The sequence below is a fragment of the Maylandia zebra genome, linkage group LG6, assembly GCF_041146795.1.
Source record: "Maylandia zebra isolate NMK-2024a linkage group LG6, Mzebra_GT3a, whole genome shotgun sequence".
NCBI lineage: Eukaryota > Metazoa > Chordata > Actinopteri > Cichliformes > Cichlidae > Maylandia > Maylandia zebra.
This window is the reverse complement of record NC_135172.1, coordinates 39,565,888-39,578,277: the sequence shown is the minus strand read 5'-3', so window position 1 is coordinate 39,578,277 and position 12,390 is coordinate 39,565,888. Positions and strand designations below refer to the sequence as shown.

The 12,390-nt window shown below is 39.5% G+C and overlaps 1 protein-coding gene across 2 annotated transcripts in view; it reads left to right on the top strand.

Moving 5' to 3' along the window:
- The window catches only part of LOC101486057 (testis-expressed protein 2), a 33,266-nt gene extending 21,972 nt beyond the window's left edge, over positions 1-11,294 (top strand). The window contains exons 8-13 of one of the 2 annotated variants that reach the window (XM_076885225.1): positions 446-545; positions 6,255-6,381; positions 7,742-7,849; positions 8,153-8,362; positions 8,668-8,788; positions 9,508-11,294. In XM_076885225.1, the coding sequence (XP_076741340.1) occupies positions 446-545; positions 6,255-6,381; positions 7,742-7,849; positions 8,153-8,362; positions 8,668-8,788; positions 9,508-9,657 (816 nt within the window). In that variant the 3' untranslated portion in view covers positions 9,658-11,294. Of the gene's footprint in view, positions 1-445; positions 546-6,254; positions 6,382-7,735; positions 7,850-8,152; positions 8,363-8,667; positions 8,789-9,507 lie in introns of both variants that reach the window. The other variant, XM_004538829.6, reaches the window with a different exon arrangement.
- Positions 11,295-12,390: the final 1,096 nt, after the last annotated feature.

Genomic DNA, 12,390 nt, shown 5'->3' with positions numbered 1-12,390 from the left:
ACATCCATCCACTCATATTTTGAAAGTTCAATTGTTGTTTACCGGCTAGCGTCTTCCGTGAACTAGACGCCCACTCTAACCACAACTTGCAGCTGCACCATGCAGCAAACTGGCTTGTGTGAATATGTCGAAATCAAAACAGAAGTTGGAGACCCCCTCCCAGCCGTCTCGATCCTGACCCCCCTCTACAGCGCCACATGCAGTTTAGTGCAGTAGAAGAAGCTGCTCGGCCCCTCAGTTTCACTCTAATCCTGTCCCCCCCCCCCCCCAGGCAAAACCTATTTCACTTCATGAAAAATATTTTGATACTGATTTAGATTTTGAAAAATGATACTCTAACTTCTATATCTGCTGTTGTCAAGGTTTTTTGTTTGTTGTTTTGTTATTGCTTACTAAGTATACTCGGAGAGTATCTTCAGCCAAATTGTATGCTTGTGTCTTTCAGTTGCCTTACTTCATGAATGAGCTCACCCTGACAGAACTGGACATGGGCTCGACCACTCCCAGAATCCTCAGGGCATCTAAACCCTGCATTAACTATCGAGGCAAGAGACAAATCAATTTGGAACCATAATACACTTACACACACACACACAGTGAACAACTAAAAGATGCACTGGCAAACATGAGCTCTGTGCACTTTATTTTTTTTTCTCTCTCAGAAGACTCTAGTTATTGTGCAATATTTGCCACGGAGAACATTCGAGTATCTCGTGTTTTTAAAAACACAGCACCTCCACACAGGCCATTCATAGTCAGATAGCTATGCCCATGGTAGAGATAACAAAGATAAGGGGTAAAATTCTAATCTTTGTTATCTATAAAGTTACAAGTGGTTTGGTGTTGCTTGTATAAAGCTGTCACAGATCTGGGTTCCAGCTTTCAGGGGATTTTTCTTTTGTTTGTTAACACTTAATGGCTAATGGTGAGCTTTGTTATCAAGATACAGTGCTAATTAGCGCTAAGCAAAATACAGATTAGATATTGCAATTTTACTAACCATGATAGGATGACAGTTGACTGTTGGTGAGCAAAATCATATTTTGTAGCATGCTGTGAACATGTCTGTGATCTGTTGGGCATTTTACCATTGAGTCTCGCTGTCGGGGTCTTCCTCTAGTGGCCATTTAAGGAACTGCAGGGTTTGGCACTCAAACACTGGTTTCATTTCTTAGTTCTGGAGATGTCTCCATGGTACAAACTGAAAAATAATTTAACTTTACTTTTGCAAAATTGCTCCCTTTTGGAAATCTCACTTATGGAAACACAACTTGAATTAAGACATATTCAGCGTTTTTGACCATTTATAAATATAGACAGTTCTGTACCACTTAGAGTAGCTGTTATCTATAGCTGATATTGTCTGAACATCAGCTCTACTATAAATGTCACTGTAATCTCTTGTCAAACATGAATGTGACTAACCTCAAACGGACTGTAGCCTAGTTTTATTTACTGTAGTTTTCTAGGTCACATAGACAAGTTTTTCATAAGCAAACATGACACTATATGTCAAAGCTTTCTTTCTACAAAAACTCCTACTCAGATTTTTTTGCTATGACTTTGCTTTTTATATTTGGTGGCAGACACCTCTGCAGTCCAGACTTCCAGACTTTAAACTGTCAAAACTTTAGATAATGTCATTTTTAAAGCTTGGTGGACAAAAAAACTCAGAAATGACATTTTGCCTCATGACTGGCCGTGGGTCTCTTTCCCAGACTTTTTGCTGTGACTAATAAGTTCACAATTCTGAGACTGCGCTCTCCATCCAAACAACAACAACACCGGCGATCGCTGTGCTAACTTTACTGAAAGCAACCCTGTCCACACTGACAACAAAAAAGAACTAGTTAAACTGTAACGACTCAGCTTTTTCATCTTTTTTTAAATTTTTGTTGCATCAGTTCACAAGAGTTGCCTCAAGTGAGTTGGAATATCCAAGCACGACTGCTGTTTAGTCCTTCTAGTTGTGAGGCGAGCCAATCAGAAGAATGTTGGCCCAGATCGAGGGCAAAAACGAGGGGCTGCAACAAGACCCAGAACAAATAAATAAGGATTATTTTTGACTGCTGCGCTAGAGTCCAACAATAAAAATTTGGAGCAGGAAATGATATAATATGTAGTATAGTACAGGTCTTTTTAAAAGTATTTTATAGCAGCAGTAGAAACAGCAACATATGAAAGTTAGGGCCACATCATTACCTGGTATAACTTCTGTGGTTGTGGTTGGATGTGGTTGCTGCTAATTATAATTTAAAAAAAAAAAAATAACCCAAAGGAGATAACACAAGTCTTTGCTAACACCTATAAAAAGAAAAACTGCTCCATTCAAGAACATGCAAAATAGAAATTTTTGTACTGGGCAGTAACAGCCGTTTATTCACTCAGTCTGTCAGGCAGGGGCAGGAGTCGGTTCAGTAAAGCTCATAACCCTGAGCTCCTGTATTGTTGTCTTGAGTTTGGCTAACTGTATGGATGTATGAGTGGAACTGGTGTACAGTAACATTTGATTCATGCAAAAAACAAAAACGACAAAAAACCCTTTAGCAGACATGCTACAGACTGTTGTACAGAATACAACTTATTTAAAGTGTAAGGCTTTGTTTAGAAGTCTAAAGAAATTTAATTGTGTTCTCATATACAGCACAGTCCATACAGGTAGGTTGTACTTCACGGCTCTTTAGCAGGTTTTATGGTTTTATGTGCTCCAGATAAACCGAGGCTTAGCTATGTGAGGTCTTAGCTCTGCATAACTATGCATGTTCTAGAGCACAAGCAGCTTTTACATGAATACTTCTGTGACTATTCAGTAATGCAGGCGCACTGAGCTTTCCTTTCGCTTGTACAACGTAACCTTTGTCATTCTACATTCTGTAACTGATCTCTCTTTTCATCTGTTTCGCATGCACAATCTTCTATTTCTCTTCCTGGTTTTCTCTTCCCCTTGCTTTCCCTTTCATTTCATCTTCCTCTTTGTGCCTCTACTCACTCTTTTCTCATCCCAACGCTATGAGTCACTGCTTCATTTTCATCACTGCAGCAGCACTCACATAACTCTATAATAAGGGCAGGAATTGATTGTGTCTCCAGCTGAGATGGCAACAGTAGTTCTTGGTTCAGTTCCAGACAAAAAACCCATCAGAAGTCTCTCTAAACATAATCAGTTCGCATGGAGCTCGTTTTCACTGATGATGTTGATATTTTGTCAGTTTTTATCGCACTTACTCCCCAAACAGCTAAGGTTGCCAGAGGTTTCTTTTCTTTATCACAGACAGTAAGTGAATTGACAGATATCACTTACATTCAATTAAAATTTGTGATTTTGATTTTTGTTTTAGCCATATTTCTTGGAGGTCGGGGGCAAGTGTTTTATCTTATTTTTATGCCAGGTATTTCAGGTTTTAGGAAACTTGCAATCAAAATGGTCAGTTTAGGTTTCCTTTGGAAATTTCCACTGGTGTTGTAGGGGCTGAATCCTTCAGGCAGCTCAGGTCCTCCTTTATCTCGTCTCATGCCGCTCCTTCCTGTAACAATCCTGCTGAGTGCAATGGATCGATGAATCTTTTCAGCTGTGCATGTGTGCATGTCTTGGCAAGCAATTGTATCTACGTGCCTGCACATTTGTATTCATGCATGTTTGTTGTTACATGCTTTTTTTTTTTTTTTCTCTTAATGTCAGTTTCTGATGGACACAAGAAAACAAGTACCCTCCCTGTATATGTGAAGGTATTTCTTTGCAGTTTGTTTGGTGGGGCTTCACCCTAATTAGGGAAGCACTGCTCTGATCCAGCTGCTTGCACCGAGGTCATCTTCTTTGTCCAGACTTACAAAAACTCTGTGCTCCTAACCCAACCTGCCTCAGCTCACACCTCTCCAAATTGGTGGGCCCATCAATGCCCTGTAGGCTCAGCTGATCGAAGCTGTTCTTTCAGCCCCACAGTCTTTCTGACTTCCTGTCTATTTTTAACCAGCTGGTTTGTCAGACATTACTAACTCTCTGTACTTTCTGTACTTTCATTTGTTCCAGGTCCTTTTTTTTTCACCCCCTCGACTTTTGGTTTTGTCTTTAACGGCTTTAACTCTGTGTTTCTGTCTGGCACAGCAAACTTATGGCATTATCTAGTCATTTAACACAAACCAACGGTATCAAGGCAGCAAAACAGTGAAAACAAAGCATGCAGTTTCAGTCCTGTGTGTACTTTCCCCACATGTCAGCTCTTGTTAATATCTGAACAAGTTTCCATCATAACCTTTCCATTTTGATAGTACTAATACTTAAACAGCAACAACAAGTATCCAAAGCCGAAATATCTGTATTACAGATGATTTGTTAAGTAACAACTTATATTAACATCCCAGCATGTTTGGTCTTTTGACCAATCATAGCACTTCAGAGGCTCTAACAGTCAAAACCAGGATCATAATGTGAACCCTGAAGCTAATGGGGATCCATTGCAGCCAAATTAGCAACAGTGTGACGCATAAGTACTTAGAAGATTTAGTCAGAAACCTCCCACTGGCATTTTGAATAACTTAGGGAAGCTTTGTTAAGACAAATTAACAGTGAATTGCAATAATCCAAATGTGATGGATATAAAGGCATGATCATCAAGCTCCAGTTCAGCATGACACTTGGCACACCAAGGATACAAAGTTTCCATTACCTTACCTACCACAAAAGTGTCGGGAGCACAAACAAGGACTTCTGTTTTCCCATCATTAATGTGGAGACAACTGTCAGCCATCCCAACGTCTGAGCACCTGTGCAAGATCTGCAACTTAGTCCTTAAAGGAGAGATATAACTGATTGTTATCTGCATTGCAGTGATAAGAAAAAGTGCTTGAAATGTGCTAAAGTCAGATCCAGCATCAACCAAAAAGAGCATTCTCCTACATCACAATGTTACAGGACCTTTAGGGGTCAGTATCTTGCCAAAGGCATAAACTTGAGCAGCCAGGAACCAAACCACCAACATTCCAGTTATTAGAACACTTGTAAAGGTGTGGGGCCATTATCTGCTCCAGGACATTGATTCTCCAAGTCTCTGTATCTCTGTTGCAGGGATTAAAGACTATTCTTTCAAAAGATATTTCCTTTTTTGGTGTTTTTAATGATGATGTTGGACAGTGTGGTCTAACACATTAGTCAAGAATCTTCCTCACGTATAGAACTGATGACTATGAAGGTCATATATCATGCAAATTATATTGCACTTTTTTTTTTTTTCAATCCCAAAAATGTTTCGTCAAGGATAAAAAAAGATCACTTTTGTTTGATGGGGAACAAGTTGACCCACAATAGCTGTCTCGCCCACCTGAGCCCACTGTAGGGAAAAAGGTTTCAGATTAGACCCTTAATTCATCCTGTTCAGATTTAAAAGCCTGTTCTCGATGGGCTGTTGTCACGAAGCTGTTAAATAACTACCCAGGTTGTGGACTTTTTGGCTCCCTACTGCTGTTCATCAGTTCCTCATCTCTCAAACTTTGCTGCCCTCTAGTGGTGCCAAGAGAAACACACTAACAAGTTTATAGTAAGTCTTTGCACACAAAGACCATGTGACTATTTTATAAGGAGAGAATTGGGGGTGGAAGAAAATGGGGAAACATGGGGGGGGGCATACACAGCCTGCCCCAGTCAAGCCAAGCTTTCTATGGAGATTTTTAACAAGTTTCTACTATCAGATTACAGCAAATTTGGTAGTACAGAGGTAACAAGAAAAGAGGAGGGAAAGGAGAGCCCTGTTTTTTGCAGCCAGATCTCCCTGCTGTTATCAAACAGAGGCTTAGGGAAAAGCTGTGTGCTCTCCAACTGTTCCGCCTACGTTTAAAGGATGTCTTCCAGTTTTTCCCTTCCTTCTCGGGGTGCTTCAGTGTGTCTTTCTCATCTAAGCAGAGAGATCAAGAAAATAAAATCAGTTGGGTTCCCTGCTTTAGTGATGCTTGGAGGGGAATGAGAGGTGCCACAGAAAGAGCAGCACAGCTTTATGAGAATAGTGAGAGTAAGTCTGAGACGAGAGGTGGTGAGGATGACTGTGAAATGGAAGATTCTCAATGTTTTAGCTTCAAAATTAGTAATTATGTTTCTTTCCACTGTCACTAATAGACTCAGATTGGGAAGCCATTTTTTACAATATAACAGTGATCTGCTAATCTTACATTTTGCAGTTTCATATCTTACTTTTTTTTCCCCTCATATCGACCTTCCTAGTAATCTTTTTTTTTTTTTTTTTTTTTTTTTTTTTTTCCCCCCTCAGGTCTGTGGTTTGACCTAGAGATGACCTACAGTGGCTCCTTCCTGATGACCCTGGAAACCAAGATGAACCTCATTCGCCTGGGCAAGGAGGGAGAAAGCCTGCGCCCTGGCGAATTTGGCAAAGATGGGTAAGACAGTCGATCTCCACCACAATACTGTGTGCACCTGTTGGAACAGCCTTTGTTGGATTTAATGCAGAGTTTTGTGGGGGGTGGGGGGGGTTCTCCTGGGACTTAAACAACGCGTGTGGTCTTTAGTATCTAGTACACTGTCCGGTACCTCACCTGTTTCTCTCAGTGTTTTGTCTTTTCTGTCTCCTATACCTCCCCCCCCCCCCCCCTCTTTTTCCCTGCTGTTAACTTTGGATTCTGCCTATATGGGGTTGTTAATCGGATGCATTTCTTCCCTCGGTGAGTGCTTTAATCAGCATCAGCTTTCATTTTCCAGTTACAGTTTCTTTAGTTTGGGAGTCGTCATTTCCTAATACCAGCTATAATCTCATTAGCTTTTACTTCATCTCTCTCCATTTTCATACCTCGGATTACGTCTTTGCACTACAGAGCAGTAACATGTTAGTATGTTAATGTAAATACAGATCAGGAGGCACAGATTCCACTTTTTTCAAGTCCTGGTATGTTGTGACACTCTGTACTACTGTCAAGAGTTATTAGAAAGCTCTGAAAGAGTAAAAAGTATCTGACAGCATTGATTTTCTGACATTAAATAAGGATAAGGTCATGTATTGACAGTCATCTGTGCCATCCATCCATTTCTCACCCAGTCACTCCTGTCAAAGGATCACTTTTCTTGTGTTGAGCAAACGTCAGCTAACCATACAGATAACCCACAGTCTAAAGACAAGAGAAAAAATAATAATCTTTCTATCTTCTGGCTTCAGTCAGCTCGGGGATTTCAGCAACTGTCAGGAGACATTGGCCATTCTGCTAAGCATGCCAAAGAGGCATTTGGAAACTAAACATCACGTCTGAAAGTGATTAGACCACTGGGCCTGAACCAAAGTCGGCTGTCAAAAATTCCTCTGTCTCACAGTACAATCAAAAGAAGAACTGAGAACATGTCACATGACAGATACGGATACAGGTGTCCTGTCAATTCTTCCATTGCTTTTTGGTGTAAAAGGTGCAAATTAAAACCACTGGTCTACAATATGAATGTTTGGGGATTCCCAAAAATAATGGGAAAGGGGGCTTTTTTTTTTTTCAAGGTCTCATGAGGAAACAAGGTGTACACCACCTGAAAAATTGTGAAAATAATTCTCGTGAAGCTTTGTTTTTCTTTTCTTTTTTAGTAACTTACTAAGTTGTTTATTAAAACAGCATTATAAGCATGTGTGCATGTGAGTAATCATAAATGGCATATTAAAAACGATAAAAAACACAAAGCAAAACCGTTTGCATTTGTTAATAAATGCATAGAAGCCAGCACATTACAATCCTCATTTATTTGTTCATGTGTTTCTAGATACAGGCCACGAACTTACTGCTTGGCTGACAGTGATGAAGAGTCATCCAGCGCAGGTTCATCAGATGAGGAAGACTCCTCAGATGTTTCCAATGATTTGACTGGAGCGGAGGGGTGAGTGTAAAGGGGCGTGCTTTTTGTAATCAAAGGACTGTAAATGTAAACAGGAAATGAGTGTTATGATTACTTCAGGTTACAAAAGTACTGGTTAAATTTAATTGGAACTGGGACTGTCTAAAAAAATGTATGTGTAATTCATTTCTGATCACTAATTCTAAAATAATTTCACCTGTCACATCTGTATTTATTTCACTAATAAAACTAAATAATAGAAGAAATCAAAATGAAAAAATAGAATTATTGGATTACAGGAAAGTTTGCATTGTTTAACCCAAATCTTCCTTTTAATAAATACAGCTTTGTTGGAGGACATAAATCGAGCAAGATCATGCGCTTTGTGGACAAGATCACAAAGTCCAAATACTTCCAGAAGGCCACAGAGACGGAGTTCATCAAAAAGAAAATGGAAGAAGTGTCCAACACACCGCTGCTGCTCACGGTGGAGGTGCAGGAGCTCCAAGGAACACTGGCAGTCAACATTCCCCCTCCTCCTACTGACAGGATATGGTATGTGAAGAAAGTCTTGTCCTGCTGTGTAACCTGTGGAATGCACAGAGTGAAGGTGCAGGTTTACCAGAATGACAACAACACGTTTGTTGTAAACAGTTTTTTAGACTCCAGATACCTTTACCCTAAACTTAAATCCAACTACCTTTGTTTATTAAGTAAACTGTGAGGATACCCAGAACTGGTGGAATTACTCAGCTAAATAAATGTGTATTTCTTTATACAGTCTCTTACTGCCCTCTAGTGGTGGCCATATGTCAGTCGTTAGCCGTGATGGTGAGGGTGTTGATTGTTTTCTGGTGCAGGTATGGCTTCAGGACACCACCTCACCTGGAACTGAAGGCACGACCTAAACTGGGAGAAAGAGAAGTCACTCTGGCTCATGTCACAGACTGGATAGAGAAAAAACTGAAGCAGGAATTCGAGGTATCGTAAACACAACATTTCTCTTTAATTTTTGTAAGTCACTGACACAGTCATACTTCGGAGCACAGCAACATTTATTTATGGTTCCGTACAGAAGGTAGAGCTAAAAAGACACACTTTGCTGATGTGCTTATGGTCTTCGTCTATGTATGGATTTATGTATGCATATTAGTATGTAGGGTAAAGTGTAGAGCAAGGCAGTGATGCCAGCAGTTGTAGTCCTCAACCATGCGCACAATTATGACAACAGCAGATGGTGTTTAGAGGATTTGATGCACTTGAGACGCATTTTTGGGTGCATGCACTTTTGTAATGGAGTGAAGGTTAAAAACAAGTGTTAACATCATTAGCTGTAGATTGTTACACAGTCAACATTTCAGCTCCTTAATTACCTTTTTGGCAGTTTTTACTCATCTGGCATGTTAGTTAGGGAGCTGCTGCTACTTCACATCAAAGGGATTCAGTTGAGTGGGTTCAAGCATCTGACTAGGATGCTTCCTGAACACCTACCAATGGAGATGTTTCACTCAGACCCAAGACACACAGAAATCCCTAGAAATTATTCAAATTTTCCACCCATTTTCAGTCTAGTCAATTAATGCACTAGGAACATGAGTGCATTTTATTAATAAACTGGGCAAATTAACCACTTCACTTTAGGTTTCACGCTGAATCAAGCATATTAAATACTGCCTGTCCATTATCTCTCCATCTTTTAGAAAATCCTTGTAATGCCAAACATGGATGACGTGTGGCTGCCGATCATGCATTCTGCCATGGACCCACGCACAGCTGGTGGCCCTTTAGTTGGCCCCCCAGTGGACCCAGAGCCTTCCCAGCCAGAGAGGGAGAGCACCAGCCAGCCATGATGATTGTTTACAGTATTTCCTAACTATTACAGGGTCTTAGAATGGAAACCGGAGCCAAAGTCGATAGGTCTGACGCTACTGTAACACGAACACATTCCCATAGAATAGACTATGAATTCTACAAGAACAAGGTAGAGTCGACCAAATAAACACTAATGACAAACAAACTGTTGCTTGCTGCTCCCTTAAGTGGTATTTATCAGAGGATAGATTGATTTGTCTTTTAGAGTTTAAGGATGGACATATGAAGGGAGTCACGTTTGGCTCAAAACCGGGAGGGGGTTAAGCTAATAAGAGGAGAACATATAAGTATATAATGTGCTATGAACATGTCAATGTGAAAGCATTCACCACATACCTTACAGCCTGCACGTGATGAGACAGTGAGACGGCGCATGGTAGGCCTTTTTAGTTTAGAGACTGAGCAAGTGGTGCTCACAGCGTGATGTATGTAGATTTTTCTAGAGAAACAGGCGAAATAAATCAGATACTTGATGTTTATTTACCGAAAAAGATTAAACCTTTAAGTGGCTTTGTGTCAGCGACTTTTAATCAGGTGTTAACTTACAGTATTGATTTGTGCTGTGACCAGATCTTGAACACCCCGTTCACTTGCCAAACCCTGTTCTTTTTTTTTTTCTTTTTCCTTGTTTTTTTTTATTAATGCCACTGATGCCATTATCCGTGTTAACATGGAAGAAATGCTCAAGAGCAAACATGCGTCATGTAGGAACTGTCGTTCACAGCGTAAATTTAATGCTTATGACAAGTACGCAACAAATAAGTGCAATGTTAGAAATGCTACATAGAATTTAAAATGATAGAGACTATAAGTGTATGTCTGAGAAGTAAGAGCCCTGTAACACGTCTGCTGAATGTACGTACGGGTGTTTGTGGCTTCAGTTGTTTTTGAATGGAAACGTCTTTTCTCCCGGCAAACATTTGACTGGGATATGCAAATTATTGCACAAATACTAATGAAGGTTTTCTTATGATAAACACTAGCTCTCCTTGCATATCATTTTAGACATGTCCTATTCGATAATCGGGCTTACGGAGAGCTGAGTGGCTTATTTATCGATGCACTTAACAGTTTTAATTAAGATATGTGACAGTGCTTTAAAACGACTTTAACCTCCACGCTGTATGTAGAAGGACACTTCAGTGAAGCTAAGGTACAGACTGGTTCATAAACCTATTGCCAAGAATGTGCACCCTTCTGGGGGAAAAAAGAAAAAAAAGCTCGTTAACTTTGTTTCTAATCTTAACCAAAGTCCTTTAATTAGGCCCAGAGTTGGACTGCTCTTTCTGCTCACAGGTACACATCTTGTATTGACAAAGCATTGTGAAGTGACATTTACAGATGTACTACAGTACATGCGTTAATGTTGAGGGGTTTTTTTTTCCTTGTATTTTGGAAGTCTAAGTGGGTTATGGTTTCAGGTTTTGTGTCAATGTTTTTGGTATAAAGAGAATTAAAAGAGCATTTTTTGATGATATATGTAAAGCTCATGAAGTTATTTGTATCTGTGAATTATTCATGACTTTTTAAAATTTACATTTTAATTTCAAAGCCAAATCCAGTGATTATGTGTATCTGCCTTATTTATAGAGCAAAATAAATCTTGTCAAAGCTTTTTATTGTTGTTTTTTGCTTTCTCACAATTTGGGTTGCAAATGCTTAGTTTATCTTCTCTAGCAGTGGGTCTTGTTTTCATAATAGATTAATAATAATTTGATGTTGGGCTCAGTTCATCACTTAAATCACGTTGATTTTTATTAAAGCTTATAGTTGGAGCTGTAACCATCTCTTTATTGTACCTAAAGGTATTATAGGTAAAGAACTCAAGAACTTCATCGTTTTCTTTCACGTCTGGAAGTTTTAGTTGTGATGTAACTTTTTCCAGTCCTTACATACTGTTTTATAACTTGCCATCAAGAGACGGATATGTTTCAATGCACATATTAAACAAATATGTAGGACTGTTTTCTTCCATTTGCACAGCATCACTAAATTTAGAAATATTCTGTTTTAGAGTGATGCTGAAAAACTAGTTCATGCATTTATTACTTCTAGGCTGGACTACTGTAATTCGTTATGATCATAACTGACAGGAAGTGGAATTGATTCACTGAACACTTCTTCCCTATTCCTTTCTTTTCTCCTTCTGGCAATTTTATTTATACAAGACATTTTATACATGAGACTGAATGTGTACGGAAACTGAAGGCATTAAAGACAGAACAAAGCAAAACAACAACACTTATTGACCTGTGTGAACAAAAAGGTTTTGAGTCTGTTTTTGATCTCAAGTCAGCAGGCTGCTTGTTCCAGAAAACTGAAAGCACCCTCAACAGACTGAGATTTGATTCTGAGAACAGTTAAAAGACCCAGTCTGGGTTTTTGACAGTCAGCAAGTCAGAGACATACTGGGTGGCCAAACCATTGAGAGATTTGTGAACTAATAGAAGAATGTGTATATATAGCACTGGGAGCCAGTGAAGTAACTTCAAAACTAAGTTAATGAGGTCAAATTTCCATCTACCTGTACGGATTCTGCCTGCTGCATTTTGAATAAGCCAGAGATGTTGTGCTGATGATTTGGTCCTTCAAATAGAGTGCTGCAATAATATAACCAACTTAAACCCATGAATGAGATGAATGCATCTCATAGTCAGTTTGAGACAGGAATTTTATAGTCCTAGATATAACCTTTAAGTGATAGAAAGCAG